Below are 17,436 nucleotides of genomic sequence, written 5' to 3' on the forward strand. Positions count from 1 at the left end.
CAGCAGCACCAAAAATTGTGTTTTCTTCTATTTTGAAGCAACATAACATAATGCTAAACAGCATAATGACCATCGATTATTAATAATAAAATATAAGTGTCATGGATTTTCACAAAATGTGACTAGCATGGGTCTTCAAGCCCGTGGAGGTTCTAATTCACACCTTGGAAATGCCAATATGTGAAAAATTAAATTTTCACAAAAAACTGTTTAATTGCCAGAAAAATTTACCAAACAGACTGCATTGCCTACTGAAGCTGTATTTTAGTCCCATGTCTCTTTCCTGTAAGTTTGAGAACAGTAAGTGACATGATTTTCCTTAAATGGTCATCATGGGAGCAGTGCCCAAAATAGGGGTTTCTTCAAATTTTCATGCAATATTACATAATGTTTTACAGCATAATGACCATCAATTTTTAATTATAAAATATTAGTATCATGGTTATTCAGAAAATGTGACAAGCAAAAGTCTTCAGGCCCATGGAACTTCAAAGTCACATATTGAAAATGCCAAAATGTAAACAAGACAGCACTGTTCTGAAATGGGTTTATTTCCATTTTTAACACTTTTTTAACATAAAACAAAATAAACAGTTTACTGCCATTTTTATATGACCAATGAAGAAAATTGATGAGATGGGAAAAGTATCAATAGAACAGTGTTAAATGTCCAACTTCCTCCATTCTGAGATTCTGAACATAGTGGATGAATGCATCTGACAAACTGCAATGATATGAGTTTATTTCCATTTCTGACACTTTATTACACAATACATGATAACAAGTTTACCATCATTTTTAAAAAATCAACTAACAATGTTGTAAAGATGCAGGAAATGTCAAACAAACACTTTTACGTATCTTATTAGTTCAATAATGAGACTGTTAACATGCCTAAGAATTGAATGTGAGGAAATGTGAAAAAACAGCATAACTTCTAAAATAATGGACTGATTATGCTGATTTTCAAACTCAACCTGCCTTTTAGTAAGATTGGCCCCTCCTGTGAGTATAATGACAATTGGCCAATCTGTTTTTCTTATATTGTGTTATCAGTGTTGCATATATACTGAAAAAAGTGAAAAAACAGCATAAATTCCCTATAAGTGACCCGATCGTGCTGATTTCCAAACTTGACCTGCGTATCATGAATATTTATCAGTTCTGTAAGTTTCAAGCCGAAAGGTAAAATGGTTTTCCACTTATCGTGTTATCGGTGCTGCACATATGCTGAAAAAAAGAGAAAAAATAGCCTAAATTCACTAAAAATGACCCAATCACGCTGATTTTCGAACTCGACCTGCGTATTATGAATATGCATCAGTTCTGTAAGTTTCAAACAAAAAGAAAAAACAGTTTTCCACTTATCGTGTTATCGGTAAAAGTGCACGGCGACGACGGCAACGACGGCAACGACGACGACAGACGCAGATGACGGCTATATGTACAGACACATCTGTGTCTGTACATAAAAAAAGTGTGTCAGTGTGTATACATGTGACATTGTACCTGAGTTTCCACATCTGCAGACTGCCTAACTGACCACTGGAATAGCCCCAGCATGTTCATGGCATAGGTCAGTGACAGACCCACCAGACCTGCATCCAATGCTGGACAGAGAAAAAAAAATTGAGGTATTAACAATACACAGCTTAAATGTCCCAAAGTCATATTTTCTATGTCTACATTAACCTTCAAAGCTACTTTTAAGTAAATATTTAAATAATTTTCCAAATGCAGGTCTTAAATGATACAAACCCTCAAATGAAAGTCCGCGATTGTTTTTATCAAGTGGAAAAATTGATTTGGTGTGAAAATCCTGGAGGATGCTATTAAGTAAATTTAAAACTATGTAATATTTATTTACCAAAGGATTCTTTTGCACCCACTAATTTCATATCTGATCAGTACCCCTTCATTTTCAAATTGCCAATAAGATTTATTTTCACAATCAACAAGGTAACAAGCAGACATATACCCCTTGCAGTATATCTGAAGATGTGAAAGTGAAAATTCAGCTCTAAAATGACAGGCAATCTTTTTTAGATTGCTTAGATATTTAACAAAATGAATTTTTATTTATTTCTGAGCATTTTGTACAATCCATCAACTCTGGTTCATATGACTTATTACTAATTCATTAAAGATTATGGGAGCACAAGCACACACAAGTCAACATAACCTCTTACCCCTGAATTCTTGAACAAACATGGCGCCGTAACATACTGCTACGACAAACACCATGCATAGGATTTCTAGACGGAAGGCAAACCATCTATTAATGGCTAAACTCATAAAACAAGCTGCAGTATGGCGATCCTGATAGCGATCAAAACTGCGTAGAAACCGCTCTTCGGACCCAAATGCTCGAACCGTCCAAATTCCGCGTAAGGTACTTGTGAGGTGATTGTACAAAGGTGCCCTGGCTGTGAGGAGAAAGGAAAAAATTTTAGCAGACTGTTTACAAGGATTAAGATATCTGATGTTATCAAATCTTGATTTTATTTATTAACTTGATATTTGCGTAAACTAAGTATCCTGGAGGAAGTTTCACAAAAAAAAAAAGTAAATCAGTTCCCTTGCTTATAAGTTGACTAAGATTTCCAAAAGAGTGCGTTACACTGCTCCCGATAAAGATGTGACCATGTAACCATGGTAACCAAGTTCTTAGCCAGAGAACCAGACTTAAGTTTTTTTTTTTTTTTTTTTTTTTTTTTTTTGTGAAACCAGGGCCAGTTCCAAAATTTGAAAGAGGTAATTGACCATTAACATGTGAAACCTACCATTTAATAATATGCATGTGAGAAACACCTAAATTAAATTAATTTTGGGTCAAAATTCGGTCAAAAGTACACATAAATTTTGTATCTTTCAACAATATCTCTCTTGCATTTTAAAAAAAAATTAAACCTTTCAGGCCCTAAATTGCACAGTTTTGCAAGTTTCTGATAAAAATATCCAAGATTCTAGAAGCTAGCCCACTCATTCAAAAGGCAGTGATTAACTTTAAATAAAAAATTGCATTAATTTTGTATATCATTTAGTATAAAATCTACAGCATGCCATAAGAAGTTTGGCATAAATAATACAATAGAAAAAGCCCTTACATTCATATTCTATAGCTTTGATGTCTTTGGCTGTTTTTATATAGTATTTTCGGGCACACAAAAAGATGAGCAGAAGAGGAACTGACACCAGCAGAACCCAGAAGTTCACTGCTGCAGCAACAATAACTGCAGACAGCATGATTCCTAAACACTGAAAGAAAAATAAGTTGTATTATTAAGCAAAATATCTATAACACATATTTAAAGTTACATATGAAGTCAAATATTTGCAACTAAGCCTGACCAAATTCCACCATTTAATTTCAAACAGCATAACTTAATTAGAGAAAGGATATCATTTTACACTTCCCAAAATATGAACTCTGAGAGGTATTTTCTGCTTTTTTACTGTGCTTAATAAATATAACCCTTGGTTGTTTTTGCCAGCCCTGACTTAAATTTGCTATTGTGCATGCTACTGTCACTTAAAATGGCTATTTCGAATTTCCTCATAAAGTGACTTGTAACAACTTTATACCTTCTCATTTAAGAACTGTGTGCAACTTTGATTTCTTTCGAAATGAATGGAATATCCAACATTGTTTTCATTTGAAATGAATGAAATAAATCTCTGTAATTTAAATTACATGCACCAGGGTTTTTTTTTAAACAATTAAAGCACTATAAGGTTGATATTATAATCTAAAAAGGATTTACAATCTAATAGCATGGTTTACAAGCAGCAAAAAATAAGAAATTTACAACAAGGAGAGAAAATGTTTTAAAGATCTTCTAATCTTTTTGTGGGACCTACACATTTCCCTCACCTGTACAGCATCAAAAAAACAAATAGGCAGCACATTGTCTATAATGTTCATGTTCTGCGAGAAACAAGTGAGCAACTTGATAGGATTGTGCTCCGAGAAAGAATCTAGCGTCGTATACAGCATGGCATGAAATACCCTTTGGTGGATCTTTTTTGCTGACCGGATGGCCATGTAGAAGAAGGTTAGAGCACCATGGACGCTAAGCAGTAAAACACCCGCGGTGAGGCCAGCGAACACATAGAACTTCACCATTATATTGTGGGGGTTCATGGGGGAGATGGCTGTGGTGCTGTTGTACATATTGAGATCCTCAAGAGGCTTCTGTCCATTTATTTCCCCTGTGAAATCTAGGGACCTGTTATAAATAAATAAATAAATAAAAAGGTCTATTGACCTCTCATCTGAGAGATCTTCTGAGAAGACCCAAAGCACATTCATTTAATTTTATCTCATTATATAGCATATCTCTTGATTTTTCAAAACTAGAAATGCACTGAAAGAGTGAAGACCTCTGCTAAGGCAGCTTAATTCTCATTAATATTTAATTAGCTAAATAATGGATTAGTAAATAAAACTGTGGATTCTGAAGGCACTGTGCTAAGACAATTTGAAACTGGTATTCGTTTCTATAATGATCAATTCAACACTGAATTATCTTAGGAGATTTACTTTGTTTAAATCTAATTCACATCTAAACTTCAGTGGTCATTGTGCAGACTAACCAGTAGGCTAACCACCAGTCACACATCACATAGGTAGATTGCATGACAAACCACACGAGAAGAAATACTGCCATCCCAATCACTCCCCCACCAAGGTAAAAGTAGCGCAAGTAGACAGCGCGCCCTACTGGCTGGTCATGCTGGGAAGAAGAAACCTGGCTATGTGTCTCAAGCTGAAGACTTGCAAATTCATCCTCTTCCTGCAAATCAAATGGAAACATTTCACTTTTGCAAGCTTGTAATTTTGTGAATGCAAGTTCTCAGAAGGGAAAAGATTCAAAGAGCGCATTCTCAACGAATTAAGCCAGGCTTTACAAAGCCGGTGACCTAAAAATGGCAGACGTACATGAAAGAAAAACCGCCTAATCTTTTAATAGTCTCTCCGCCTCCCCACACGTCGTCCCTGCGGGGTACAGTAATTAAATCTCGGCTCCGTTCGCCATGCGGAAGCTACCTGAGAAATATTAAGTGCGCATGCTCATAAGTTAAACTCGTGGTGAAGAAAGCATGGCAGCTGAAGGCGATCGAAGGAAAAAAGCTCTTCTGTTCTATTATCTTTGAAAACAGAGACGAGAAAGGAATAATTTGGCCCGTAGAGCAGCAATGAATCGACTATCTACGGAGATAATATCACCAGAGATATTCACGGAAATATTAATGTTCGGAGCCGAGATTTTATTACTGTACCCCGCAGGGACGACGTGTGGGGAGGCGTGTGAGAGGCGGAGAGACTATTAAAAGATTAGGCGTTTTTTCTTTCATGTACGTCCGCCATTTTTAGGTCACCGGCTTTGTAAAGCCTGGCTTAATTCGTTGAGAATGCGCTCAAATATTTTAATTTAAAATTATTCTACCATTGCTATTTTAGATCCCATTCCCATTCCCATACCTAGATCGATCTAGCCACCCTCACAAGTCTTTATAGAATGTTCATTGTGTAGGCCAAATATTGGTAGCCATGTCTTAATATTCACTACACTTTGAAAATACAATGTACATACATCACATCTAATCCACAATTAAGGGGCACTATCATATTTTTCAATTCATATTGCATTAACCAAATAACTGGATACACCATGCAATCCAGTATGAAAAGACTTATTGTTGATTACAGAAAAGTGACACAGTTCATAACGAGTTAATTGAAATATTACAATAAACTGAAATAGAAAATAAATTTATGATGGCTTTTGTCCAATATATTCCATTCGTTTTAAAAGACAGCCTAAATGATGCTGATTAATGCTACAATGTCCCTTTAACGGCAAAAAAAAAAAAAAACTGGCATTCAAAACATTATAGCCTGTTATATGTACATGTTACAGCATTTCTTCCAGTAGAGAAAAATGAGTACGTATTACTTTTGTACATATCACTGAGTGTATAAATCATTAGGTAGTCTAAGCTCACTCCACCATGTTGACTTCATAATTTAGAGCCAATTTCAATTCAAATCAAACTGAAGGTAAAAAATTATTATAAAACATTTAACCTTTTTATTCAAGTAATTTTTGCCATTGACTACATTTACAAAACCAACTCGTATAAAAAATCTTGGAATAAAAAAAATAAAAATAAACAAAATTTATCTTAAAATTTGAAATTTGAATGGCTACACAAAAAGTAATGTTAGAGTGAGTTTCTACCTTCATCATTTTCTCCAACTCCACATCCATATCATCTGTAGATTCCAGCACCTGTTCTGACCGCAGCTGTATGACTGTGGGCAGTGCACTGTCCACTATACTGTCCTCAATGGTCAAGGATTTCTCTACATCCACCAGGCCACAGTCCCCGAGGACTTTTTCCAGATCCACCCCTTGGTTGATCAAGTCCAGTGGGTTACCAAGGAGACGTATGGCACCCTGAATTACAAGATAAAACTTCTACATTAAATTTTTTTACTAAATGTACATACAGAGTTACCAACCTGAGTTTAAGCAGCTTCAGTAGGCATGCCAGACATCCAAGCCATTTATGCAGAGTGCAATTTAGCGAGAATCCCCTCGGAGATGGACCGATCCTACTAGATCAATCTAGGTATGGGAATGGGGTCTGAGCCTCATTCTTTGAAGAATTCCCTTACTTTAACCATCTTCCCTCAAACTTACTTGTGTCAACACTAAGATCTGCTCAGCTGCTCGGAGGTAGTGTATACGGTTGGTGACTAGAATTACAGTTTTATCTTGAAGTAACTGGCAAAAACAACTGGAACAGAATTATAATTTTCATGAATATATATAATAAACAGTTTACATTTAATATATATATATATATATATATATCTTACATGTATGAGATTTTTTGAATAATAATTAGGCATTACATGTACAGTTATTGAATTATTGGCAGGAAATACCAGAAATTAATTTTTCCCTTATTATTTTTATATCCCTCACCAAGCAGGCAATTTAATTTTGTGCAGAAGACTAATGATGTAAATGCATGTAAAACACTTTTGGTCATATTAAGAAAAATAAAACACATACCAAGAAATGAATTGCATAATGGAAGTGGTATCATGATTAGTTCCCTACCTTTCAGAAAAAATGTGTAACTCATCACCTCAGTCTACTAATGTACCAGCATTCATATTTGCTATTTCCAGCATTATGCAGACCCTGAGTACCCCAGACACAGAAGATGGGTAGGCCTATGCTTATAATACAGGTGAGTTTCAAGCAAACTCAGAAACCCAGGGTGATTCTTAGAAGTTACCTGTTGAATATATGTCTTCCAGTTTTTACATCCAGGTACTCAAAAGGATCATCAATCAGATAAATATCTGCCTGGTGATATACAGCTCTGAAAACAATAAACGGGATGATGTCATCTGTATTGTTTCATACCTATTCACACAATCTATTCACAATTTGTCCTATCACCCTGATTTTCAGAAGTAGACATGAGTTTCCAATAACTTCTGAACCTCAGAATGTGGATCGATGCTTTAAATTTGCTACAGAACAGGTTTTTCACATTTACTTAGTCAATTATATCAATTTTTATTGAACAGGATTTATATTAATTAAAGCAGTAAGTTTGGTGGAGGGGAGGGGTGCTTGCACAAGGCTGGTAGTTGAGAGAGGCTCTACCTTCATGTAGTGGTATGTGGTCAATGACCCATAGTACATGGCCTCCCAAAGTGATTGGGTAATCATTTAGAAGAGTGTGTCAATTTTTCCTCATGAAAAATCTGATATTTTCTAAATTTAAATCATGCAAAGAGTTTGCAGTAGCATCTTGTTTATAAAGAACTATACTTCTATATTTACCTTGCTACTATACCAGTTTATTCATTTTTTTCTCTATTCTTGTTCTTCACATACAATTTACTAACTTGGAATATTTGTGTCTTGCATCCAAAATTATGAAGATAATGATGAAAGTCCAGTAACTGAATCAAACAAAAAGTACAATATGGTTCACCTGGATGTTCAACATCCCCATAAACTCACCTGGCCAAGTTTAACTTTGCCCTTTGTTCCACTGTGAGAGGCTGACCACTCTCTTCTCCAATGATGGTCAAGTCTCCATCCGGCAGACCTTCAAGCTCCTGTAATATGGATCAAATTATAGTACAATATGGATTCATCCTATGGCCCACATCTGGCCTAGATCACAACTGGTTTTGTGATTAAATTGAAAAAATAAAGAGAAAGATGTTTCATTGTTTAATTCTTTGCTTAATTATTGGAGTTTATAATTCATCTACACATATATACATTCAGCCATTCAATTATTCATTCACTTTTTAAGTGCAGCATCACTGTGAATTTGAAAAATAATCTATAACTTCATAACTGAAATCTTTTTTAATGTACACTCATGTTATCAAATCTTACAACTGTTAATCTAGGGCTTGTTTACACTCTTAAAAGGAAATCATTATGTATGTGTTATTTGAACTGATACCTCTGTCAGCCCACATGCCTCAACAGCCTTGGTATAGCGCAGTTTGTCCCACTTTGAACCGAACAGAATATTCTCCCTGATGCTGGCAGAAAACATCCATGGTCGCTGTCCACAAAAGCTGACTTTCCCAGACACCCCCATCTGCCCCCTCTGTTCAGGTATCTCTCCAAGGATTGCCATTAAAAATGAGGTCTAGGAGGGAATATATGATATGCGACTACAGACTTAATAGTTTCAGATCACTGAATGCCATTAAAAACAAAGCACATACTTGTGAAGATTTATTTTTTATTTATATCCAATAGAATGATTTTATACAACACCTTAAGTTATAAGTCTGAAAAGAATTTGAAAGTAGTGTATCCAAAAAATATTACATTACAATTTGTAAAACCCTCCAAAACTGATTTTCTATGGACTTTGACCTAACTTTTTATTAAATCATTTATACATATTTTGTCTTACTCAGAAATATGAGAAATATTATCATCCATCATGGATATTGAAACCCTACACATTCCAACAATAGGAACAAATGTACACCCTATAAAAAGAAAAACTAAACATCAGAATTTTCCTACCTTTCCACTTCCTGAAGCCCCAGCCACCACCAACAACTGTCCTCTCTTCACTACCACTGAGATAGACTCCAAGGTAGAAGGGGTGGGCTTCTGGAAATACATCATTTACACCTAAAATGTTATATGCCAAGTATCTCATGCCTAACAAAGTTTACAAGCCAACCATGAAATTATATTTTATTCAAATTTATATCAATAGTTGATAAAATGTGTACTTGTATACAAAACCATGGCTTTTCCCAGCGATTGGTCAAGCTGCCATTTGGATGGCTGCCTGCATCACCAGACGACCAATATTTTCAAAGGCGGCTGAAAATTTGAAATTACAGATGATAATGGTTTCAGAGTAATGGTCCATTACCTGTAAGTTCCAACAAGCACTGAAATCTTTGGCAATTATTGCAATCTCATTGGACTCTGCTGCTGCTGACACCAGTTTTCTTCTGTATGTCAAGGTGAGCATCAACTTTTCTTCAAGAAGAAGGAATTTCTGAAAGGCAGAATGTTTTTATCAATAAAAGCAATAATTTTTCATATTGCCTAATTGCATATTGATTTTTCTTAAAATGAAAGATTTTCTGGATTTCATATCATAATTGAGTGGTCTGCAACCTGGAAAACATTTTAACATTCTTAACACAATTGCTGATCTTAAATGAAATGAAAATTTTCATCAGTTTTGTATAGTGCAAAAACCTTGCTCATACCCTCTACAGACTATAGGTACCATGGAGAATCCATTTTTTTTACTTTACAGAGGGGAGGGGATGGGGGCAAATGGTTAAATTATGTCCCAAATTGCTAAGCACACCTGCATGTAAAAACATATTAAGAGATGCTAAGGTGGAGGAAGTATTTTTCCTACATCCTAAAAAAACTGTTATACAGTGTATACTGTTTATTTGATTAAAATTTTAATAATAATATTCAAATACAAAATTTCATGAGCTTACCATTGGTAAACACCCAGCATGTACTTAATACCAATCATACCTGTATCCTATTGATAGCATCAAAAGCTTCAAGGCCATGTTGTAGTCCCCAAGGTAGCAACAGACTGAGGCTTGTCCGTAGCATTTCAAACATGGCCATGGACACGAATACATTTTGAGCTGTGAGGAAGTTGCCACTAAATATGTGAGTAGCGAAGGTACAAAACATGACTAATTTGCCAGTGGAGAAAAAGAAAGCTGTGAGAAGACCTCGGCAATATGATGTCTGACTTATCATGCTCATTTCTAACCTGAAAAAGTTAAATAATATCGTGTTCAAAATGTTCACATGCAGATAATAAATTCCTGATCACTTCAAATGTACAACATTTTAAATGTAACTCAGTGCACAAATATCATGTCACTTTTAGTTTAAAGATTTCATGTATAAATGATGCCAGATGGTGTCTTAATTTATGTGTCTGATTCTATAAAATGCATCACAAAAAGTTTAGCCGTATATTTCATGGAAAAAAAAAACAGTGAATAACTAGAATACCGCAAGCCATATACTATTCAAACTTGTCAAAAATGAAGATAAAATTGTGAAAAATTCATGCCCCAGCAGAGGTTGTTCTGATTGTGTCTGGATGTGACTGCACAACTGTGCCCATCAAGTATGGATAGCTAAATACCACAGACATAAATTATCAAAACCACTATGAATGTGACACAAAAACTGTTAAAAAGAGGTTTTCCTTACTTTCTTATTTTGGAAACCAGTCCCAAAAAAGGCATTTCCCAATTACAGAGTTTTACAAGTTTTAAGTTGCACAGCAACTCATTTACAATCTGAAGTCTTTGGTGTGTCAATTCTGAGATTCTTCCCCTGAAATAAGTAAAATATACATTTTATAATTACCTTCCCTTTTTTAATCATAACAATCACATAAATATTTCTGATCAATTTTCCTTATAACATATAATTTTTCATTCAAACAATATGACATTGTTTCTTTCATCTTTTTATAATTGTATACATATTTCATTTTACATTTAAAAGAACCAGCAGCGCCCTTCCCCCTCCACATAAACAGACACACACACACACATGTCAAAATGGATTGAGTTAGTTCGGGATTCTCTCTTTCTCAAACCCACAAAAAAGCACAGTCACATACTAGTACACACACACTCGTTTTATTATCTTTGATATGCCGTCAGGCTCATTCTGCTTAGCTATATTATGTTTCCAAGATAAAAGATGCCAGGTTTCGGTTAGGGTAAATAAAATATACCAATCATTACCTGAGTTTATGAAATACTTTGTTCATGGAGAGTTGTAATGGCACCAAGACAAGCAAAAGTCCCAGGCCAGGTAAGCAAGACAAGCCCACCTGTTGCCATAGCAACCAGCCTATCACCAGAGCCTGAAGTGGACCTATCCACAGGTAGTTTATGGCTATTACACTCTAGAATAGTAATAAGAAATTGCATTATAAGGAGATGCATTACAATAACTATAAACTTCAAGAGAAAACCAAAATAAAAAAAAGTTTTTCAAAGTTGTGTCATAAATTCATTTTCTAAGAAACAATATAGTTTTCTGAAAAATTGCACTAATTAATGCCCTGCAAATAAAATGAAAGCAGCTGGTCATACTGCTAACAGCCTGTGTCTTAAAATCGCCTGTGTTTGAGTTCTTGTTCCATATGTACAGGTTCACCAAGTATATCTGAGGTTGCCTTCTGACCGTCTGCTAGGGTGGAATACTGCACGACATTGATCACCATGGTGATTTATACACAGCTTGTAGAACATTATTATTATAAATTGATTTACTCACGACATTTACTTTTATTAGCTTTATTCTGGATTTTTTTCTTTCTTTGAATGATATTTAAAGGGAGATTTAAAAAAATCACAACCATCTGACAATAAAGAAGAGTCATAAAAGTTTCAATCAAGTTTGCATATGAACACATATAACTACATGTATACACCTTCTATTCAGATAAAAATAATAATCCTTGGTTGGAAAACTCACTAAATTAAATTTGTGCACTTCTTCTGACATGAGCCTTGCTATGTCACCACTTGTGTCTCTATTTATATGAATATTCTGTAGTCGCAGAACCTAAAATATAAAGTAAAACATCTTTATTGTTGTACAACCACCAGTGAAAACCATCATTTTCTTACATTTACTTGCACAGTGGTAATTTAAGCAATGGAATGCCAATTTAACTAGTGTAACAGACTAACAGTACTGCATGTAGTAACCCAAGAGGTTTCAAAAACATGAACCTCCTTGGCAGAGGTCCTATAATATACAGTGTAATCTAAAAACTTCACATCCCTTTTCACAATGCCAGGGGACACAGAATTGGGAAATAATTTGCTATTAACATTTTTCAAAATTCATATTTATAATTATTTCCGAATTCTGTGGTCCCTGACAACACATGCCTTTATCACAGCATTGCAATATCATGATAAAAAATTAAATAATCTGTAACATATCTCACCTTTCTATATATTAAAGAAGAACATGCCACTTTCATCTGAAGTCCTCTCACATAACTGTTGTGGAAGGCAGGTTGGTCAAGAAGAGATGCAAATATATAGGCCAAACAGAAAGACGTGGCATAGATATAGGCCTGCAACTTGGACACCGCGCTTGTGTGCTCAAAATAGGATAGGACGTAAGCCAGGAGAACTGTCTGGATAACTCTGAGGCTTTCCTAGAAAATAATCCTGAGATGTAAGACCCTTTTTATTTTGGTTGGTGTATTCTGATTCTGACAAATGAACTACTGAATGCTACTGCATGTGCTTCCTTAAGATTGTCAATAAATTAATCCAATATCAGTAATGATCATCAAACATGAAAATAAAACATACTGCAGAAAAATTATGTGAAGTTCTTAATAACCACATTTAATCAATTACCTCTAATAACAGTAAGAGTCCTGTCAGCCCAAAGACTGACCATCCATGACACTTGACCAGTGCTCTTAGCAAACTGGGCTGGCCTGTACCTGACCTCCATTTGTACAGCTCCTTCTCCCATTCCCTTGAACAGAAGGAAAAAAAGAGAATAAAACTAGTCCCAATAAATGATAATTGTTGTTTATGACTTGGAGACACAGATAAGTGATTTTGATTGCCAGATTAATGGCTTGGAATGGCGATTTCATATATAAATACTGAAACCCAAGAAATGTTTTAGCATCAGAACCGTAGAATTAAAAGCTTGAAAGCATTTCTAGACAAAACTGATTGAGGTGTACTTATAAGTATAATAAAAGTTCCTTTTTAAAAGTACACAGTTTGATGGCAGGGTCTAGAGTAATTATAAGCTGTCAAACAACTTGAACTTGTTCCCTATATCTTTGACCATCAATCACCAGTAATTGATCGAATTATTAGAAATTGTCTTCTTGTCAGAACCACTGGAAGTTTTCCCTTCAAAATTACAGTTTGCTTTTTGCTATTATTTCCAGCTCCCATCCTTCAGACTGCTTTCTCTGTTAATGGTACTTTGATGTTATTACATGTTGTATTATCTTGTCAAGGTGGGACACTCTTGGCTTCTTTGATTTTGAATTAAAAGGAAAGATATAAAAACTTAGGTTGTAAATTTTGAAATGAATATTTTTCAGTACATCTGTAAGACTGGGTTCCCATACCTAGATCGATCTAACAGGATCGATCCATCTCTGAGAGGTTTCTGGCTACATTGCTTTCAGCTTAAGCGGCTTAGATGTCTGGCACGCCTACTGAAGCTGCTAATTTAAACAATAATAAATTACCCCATAGCAGCTTCAGTAGGTGTGACAGACATCTAAGCCACTTAAGTTGATAGCAGTTTAGCTAGAATCCCGGAGATAGATCAATCCACAGTTTGTACAATAGGGTCTGTAGAACTTGTATTTTCATGTGTTTAAACTAGTATGTGCCTTTAACAAGTATTATTAGAGTAAACATGTAACAGATCACACTCTCAGGCGATTAAGTCCATCCTTCCCCAGCTGACCCTGACACTACAATTGTACATGTATCTGAACTACTTAACAAGCAGCAAGGAATTTCTAGTACCCAACCTAGCTAGATCTAACAAGAATCTTTTTCTGATGTAAAGAGTTGAACTACATTATTACTTCACTGGAATGTGAGCTCTCTACCGCCCTACTAGTGGCATATAGTGAGCAAGTGGTTACTTGTTTCTCAGTAAGTATACCTTGCCATCAGTAATCACAACTCAGAAGAAAGATTTAAACACAAATAATTATTGGGAGGATAAAATCAGCATAATTATCACACCAAGGTTCCAATAATTATACCCGTCGTCAAATACCATGACAGTCAGCCTATAATTCAAGGCATGTTGACTTGTAGTGTGTATATAGCGAGAGCAATCACCTGGTGTCTTACATCATACAGGTAGAACTCCATCTGTTACAGGGCGACACTGGCTACCAGCCAGATTTTTCACAGGGGGGGAGCAGGTTGAAAAAAAGTGTGTGTGTGTGTGTGGGGGGGGGGGGGGGGTTACCCAGTTAGTTGCCTTAACTTGAGAAATGTGGCATGGGATAGCCCTTGGATCACATTTTGGTACAGAGGGGACCTTTTCCAGCAAAATAAGTGTTCGTTTAATTAATATTGTTTATCCAAAGCATCCTTCTCCAACTGACGTTGTAATATGGTGGGTAAACATTTTTAAAAACCGGTGCTGCTTATTGAAGAAAAATTACTGTCTTGTTCTTAGTGCAAAACACAGACACTGAATTCTTCTCTAATTTTGAAAGACACTGACTTAAAATGCTCCTAGTTCATCTTTGTTTACACACAACTGAAAATAAATCGCAGTACAATTAAATAAATACTGACACAGTGGCTAATTGGTATGAAGTATTGTAATCATCCTGCTCCTAAGGCAATGGAAAAGGGTGTCATTAGGTGCAAAAAATATAAATCTGATTCATGCACCTTAAACTGTCAATTCTTCCACTCAGTGTTAGTAATTAAGCATAGAAGTATATCACAGTACTGTGGGGAAATTATGTATAATTCCTAGTACATGTATATTACCATATTAGGCTCAGTTTGCTGCATGCAACAGAAGTATGTACCATTCTTTATTCAATTAATAAATGCATGCAATTTTTTCTAAAATAACTTGAAATTTTGAAATATACAATTAGTGTTGTTTCTTGTAACTATAAGCAGTAGTTACTTGTTGTTTAATTGTATTATACCACTAGGAAATCCAACAAGTGGCACCTTGTTGAAGAAAACTGCTTGTCACATGAATTCCAGCCACCCTGACTTCTAGGGACTACTGGATACACCTACAGTGTCAGTATAACTCTGCTGTCTCCAGTGATTATAGAGACTAGTATTAAGTTAAGCTCTGAAACTCAGGGCGATACCCAGGTACAGAAACTGTATTAACTACCAGAACATTCAAACAATATTGGTCAGGTCCACCTTAATCAATTTGTATGGCAAATGGAAGGTTTACAATGTGGGTAAAGAAAAAAATCTCTGCAAAAGTGAGTCACTGCCAAAAACCTGAGTAAGACGTTAAAACAACTTCACAACACATGTAAACACATACCTTGCCAAATCACTTGACAGTTTTATGGAGGAATCCTCTGGCAAGACATCATAAATGTCGATGTTTTCTAACTTCCTTTCATAGCCGATTTGAAACAGCTTCTGTGTCCAGCTGAAAAAATGATTAATTAACAGGGTATTAGCACACAGCATGATGTCATGTGTTAACCCCACCCTTCAAAATAAAAAGGTTCTTTGTGGATTAAAAGCCAATTTAAAAGTTGACAAACCTCTTTAAGAATGTTATCTTGAGTTATCTGAAGATATAAATTTAAATTGAAAGACAAATTAATTATTTCCCCTTATAGTAAGTCCTTTTTTTTTGGATGGAATGTACTTAAGTATCTGCAAGCAATCTTTATGTGATAGTTTTTTTTACTTCTTTTACTTGTTATGATAATGGCCAATACCAAATAACATTAATTTGAAAAATAATTGCATTCAACCTTTGTAATTTTCTTTCTTCATTTTTGCAGTTAAAGTTAGGAGGTCATCAAAAGAGAAACATAACTCGTTTTATATTACACTGAAATGTTTTATCCAGTGAATTAGAATCATTCCAGTGAAAGAGATGATAAAAATGAATGTGAGCTGCAATTTAAGATTTCAGATCTTGAACATCCCCATGAAATTAAATTCATGAATGTTAAAACACATTGATCCAGATGCTTCTGATAGGCTCAAATAGTGAGGACATTACTTTCAAATGTCTGAAAGGTAAAAATGATTAACTTTTTAAAACCCACATTTATAGAATGCTACATGTATGGTATAAAACAGCTTTATATATATAAACTGTATTTCTTTTAAATAAAGACGGTGAGCAATGTACTTACACAAGTTTCACCATGCTTCTTAATCCTTGGGCATAAATGTTTTCAACCGCTTGAACACCCAATCCCTTGAACTTTTCTCCTTCTAAAGCACAATATTAAGGAAGCCAGCTGCTACGACACGTCAAAAGTATAAAGAACACCTTTGGACAAGAAGAATAAAGAGTCGTTGGATGCTCTATTTTTTTTTAATGCCAAATCACAGATGTTGTTATGTCCCAGATGGTACGATATCACTGCCTGATAAATCCGTCATCTTGATCGAAATATAGTCTGGCAAAAAACCAGAAACTGTGACTTCATGTATTGTCAGTACTGCTACTGCTGCATTCTAAAAATATTATGGTAAATGTTTTTTCTGTTGTCACTAGTAGGACTTCAGGCACCAGAAAATGATTGCCAATACTCAGTTGACTTTACCTGCAACAGAAAAATAATAGAATTAAGTTTCTTAAAAAAAGAATTCTGTAAGGAACTATATAAATGCCTTGGGCATAAGCAAAAGCTTGCAATTTCTTAAACACATGTACCAGTACATATAATATCTTTCTTTGTCAAACTAAATCACCAAAAACACTGAACAAATCCCACCTGTCCAATACTGAATTACTCACAATGTTGAGTCACACATGCCTGCTGTTCATTACATAACTCATGCGTATACCTTCTCTGGTATTTCTTTCTCACTGTTAAGAGGTTTTTACTTTCACATCCCATTTTCTCCAGAAATTCCTATTATAAACTAATCAAAAAGTCTATGAGAACTGAATCTAACCATTATAAATTAATCTGCAATTAGTGCTCCACCCCTTGGGTGATCTTCTTCATCTGCCCTGTTATTTTGAGAGGTTCATTATATATTTAGGATTATATTGTTTAAATTGAAATTCACACATAAATATAGAAGGGGAGCATTTTAATGGTCAATAAATTTTGATGGTCTGGTACCTCAAA

The 17,436-nt window shown here is 35.0% G+C and overlaps 1 protein-coding gene across 7 annotated transcripts in view; it reads right to left on the reverse strand.

The window, feature by feature from the left end:
• Nucleotides 1-17,436, reverse strand: part of LOC106158624 (ATP-binding cassette sub-family C member 4) — a 37,043-nt gene that overhangs the window by 8,944 nt on the left and 10,663 nt on the right. For 6 of the 7 annotated variants that reach the window (XM_087007878.1, XM_087007874.1, XM_087007879.1 and 3 more), the window contains exons 2-21: nt 16,486-16,902; nt 15,651-15,761; nt 12,980-13,103; nt 12,556-12,771; nt 12,075-12,164; nt 11,336-11,499; nt 10,791-10,916; nt 10,089-10,338; nt 9,457-9,585; nt 9,096-9,185; nt 8,515-8,706; nt 8,058-8,155; nt 7,318-7,404; nt 6,711-6,807; nt 6,246-6,464; nt 4,597-4,796; nt 3,875-4,229; nt 3,108-3,258; nt 2,190-2,426; nt 1,510-1,610 (exon numbers count right to left, since the gene is read on the reverse strand). In XM_087007878.1, coding sequence (XP_086864004.1) covers nt 1,510-1,610; nt 2,190-2,426; nt 3,108-3,258; nt 3,875-4,229; nt 4,597-4,796; nt 6,246-6,464; nt 6,711-6,807; nt 7,318-7,404; nt 8,058-8,155; nt 8,515-8,706; nt 9,096-9,185; nt 9,457-9,585; nt 10,089-10,338; nt 10,791-10,916; nt 11,336-11,499; nt 12,075-12,164; nt 12,556-12,771; nt 12,980-13,103; nt 15,651-15,761; nt 16,486-16,499 — 3,051 coding nt within the window. In that variant the 5' untranslated portion in view covers nt 16,500-16,902. The remainder of the gene's footprint in view (nt 1-1,509; nt 1,611-2,189; nt 2,427-3,107; nt 3,259-3,874; nt 4,230-4,596; nt 4,797-6,245; nt 6,465-6,710; nt 6,808-7,317; nt 7,405-8,057; nt 8,156-8,514; nt 8,707-9,095; nt 9,186-9,456; nt 9,586-10,088; nt 10,339-10,790; nt 10,917-11,335; nt 11,500-12,074; nt 12,165-12,555; nt 12,772-12,979; nt 13,104-15,650; nt 15,762-16,485; nt 16,903-17,436) is intronic. The other variant, XM_087007880.1, reaches the window with a different exon arrangement.

Source organism: Lingula anatina, chromosome 3 (genome assembly GCF_051362555.1).
Source record: "Lingula anatina isolate TDL-2025a chromosome 3, LinAna3.0, whole genome shotgun sequence".
Lineage (NCBI taxonomy): Eukaryota > Metazoa > Brachiopoda > Lingulata > Lingulida > Lingulidae > Lingula > Lingula anatina.